Source organism: Amphimedon queenslandica, unplaced genomic scaffold (genome assembly GCF_000090795.2).
Source record: "Amphimedon queenslandica unplaced genomic scaffold, v1.1 AMPQUscaffold_12290, whole genome shotgun sequence".
Classification (NCBI taxonomy): domain Eukaryota; kingdom Metazoa; phylum Porifera; class Demospongiae; order Haplosclerida; family Niphatidae; genus Amphimedon; species Amphimedon queenslandica.
In genome coordinates, this window is record NW_003547472.1 from 2652 (window position 1) to 4149 (window position 1498).

At 28.7% G+C, this 1498-nt stretch overlaps 1 protein-coding gene and 1 long non-coding RNA gene across 2 annotated transcripts; both read right to left on the minus strand.

Moving 5' to 3' along the window:
• Positions 1-315: 315 nt before the first annotated feature.
• On the minus strand, positions 316-1235 carry LOC109588098 (tyrosine-protein kinase Fgr-like; the record flags this gene model as incomplete). The annotated part of the gene is made up of 6 exons (XM_020004289.1): positions 1167-1235; positions 1005-1097; positions 904-960; positions 785-856; positions 600-734; positions 316-551 (listed from the first exon to the last, which is right to left on the minus strand). Coding segments are annotated over exons 4-6 (420 nt in total), but the record flags the coding sequence as incomplete, so codon positions are not given.
• Positions 1236-1279: 44 nt separating this feature from the next.
• Positions 1280-1491, minus strand: LOC109588099 (uncharacterized). Its single transcript, XR_002187957.1, has 2 exons — positions 1395-1491; positions 1280-1342 (listed from the first exon to the last, which is right to left on the minus strand). It is a non-coding gene; the product is annotated as an uncharacterized LOC109588099 (long non-coding RNA).
• Positions 1492-1498: the final 7 nt, after the last annotated feature.

The following is a 1498-nucleotide window of genomic DNA, read 5'->3' on the forward strand; positions in this document are numbered from 1 at the left end:
TATATACAGAGTATAATTTTCAGTAAAATCAATGAATTAATTTTATACACTTTCCCTAAATATATTTGTACAAATGATATTACATGTACATGTATAGTGCATAAATGTACATTTTTAAATATACCATATACTCATCAACATGATTATACAGACTGTCACAACAATCAAAATATTACCTTCGTCATGTTGTTCCTTGTCTTGTCTCAGTGCAGGTATTATAATAGGATCATCATTAACAGTCTCCAAGAAAAGAGAAGCTTTCTCATCATTACTAGATGAATCATTCCTTATCTTCTGTAGAATAGGAAGGGATACTTCTTCCACTGACAGCATAAACTCTAACAATTGAAGTGACTCTAACATTGAGTAAACACAACTACTAGGAACGTCTCCATCATCACCAGACACCAAGGATCTTCCTTTCCACCAAAAACTATCTTCCTTCTCATATATCTCTAGCTGCTCTCCCTCACTGAATGATATTTCATCTCTCCCCATTGCATGATAGTCACAACAAGTAATAAAAACAGATTTAGATGTTGGTTTACTCACTATCAGTGATAAAATTGTTAATCAGGTAGTAAACTATTGGCACATACTTCTTATCATATTTCTATATTTTTCATTTTCTTCTGTTTTATTTAGTATATCTACACTCATTAATGATATTTGTTCTTGTAGTTCAGGTATTTCTCTCTTAATATCTCTTAATGATTCATTCTGATCCAGTAAACCTATCATAGTATAATTATAATACACTAACACATACATTATGATACAATACCAGTTTTATCTGTTAATAATAATTGCAATTGTTCTATTTCCATTTTCATTCCTCTTCTGATACTGTGTGATGCTATAAATAACAAATAATTATTAAAAATAAACATTATTGATTCTAACCTGAACTAGTATTTCTTGGTAAAGACAGAAGTTGTTGAATTTCCTTTACTCTCACTTCTACATTATTTCAATTATAATTAATAAAGTTTTATTATAATTACTTGTTAGTGTTTCTTCTAATTGTTTGTTTGTTTTTATTTCTTTTATCAATTGTCCATTAATTATTGTCACTTTTGTATCAGCTGATAGTATATCTGAAATATAATAATTATTCATCAATTAATAATACCAGTCAACAACCATTACATAATGTATTATTATACCTTGATTAATTATTGATTGAGGTGTTGCTCCTTCTGTTTCTTTCTCCTCCAGTTTTGCTACTTTCTTTTCCTATTAAGTTAGTTTAATAAAATAATCAAACACAAATTATTACCTTTGTATCATGAGGTTGTTCCTTTATCTCCTGTACCTCCTCTTCCAGTGGTTCCTGTATTTCCTTTATAATACAGTATTATACTGATAATTACTGACAGTATATATACACATACTTGTATCTTTTGTTTCTTCCATATTGTGCAGTATCCAACGGTAAGCTTCATTAGACCATTCTTTATTAATAATTCAAGATTCTCGCTCAATTTTATAATGAGAG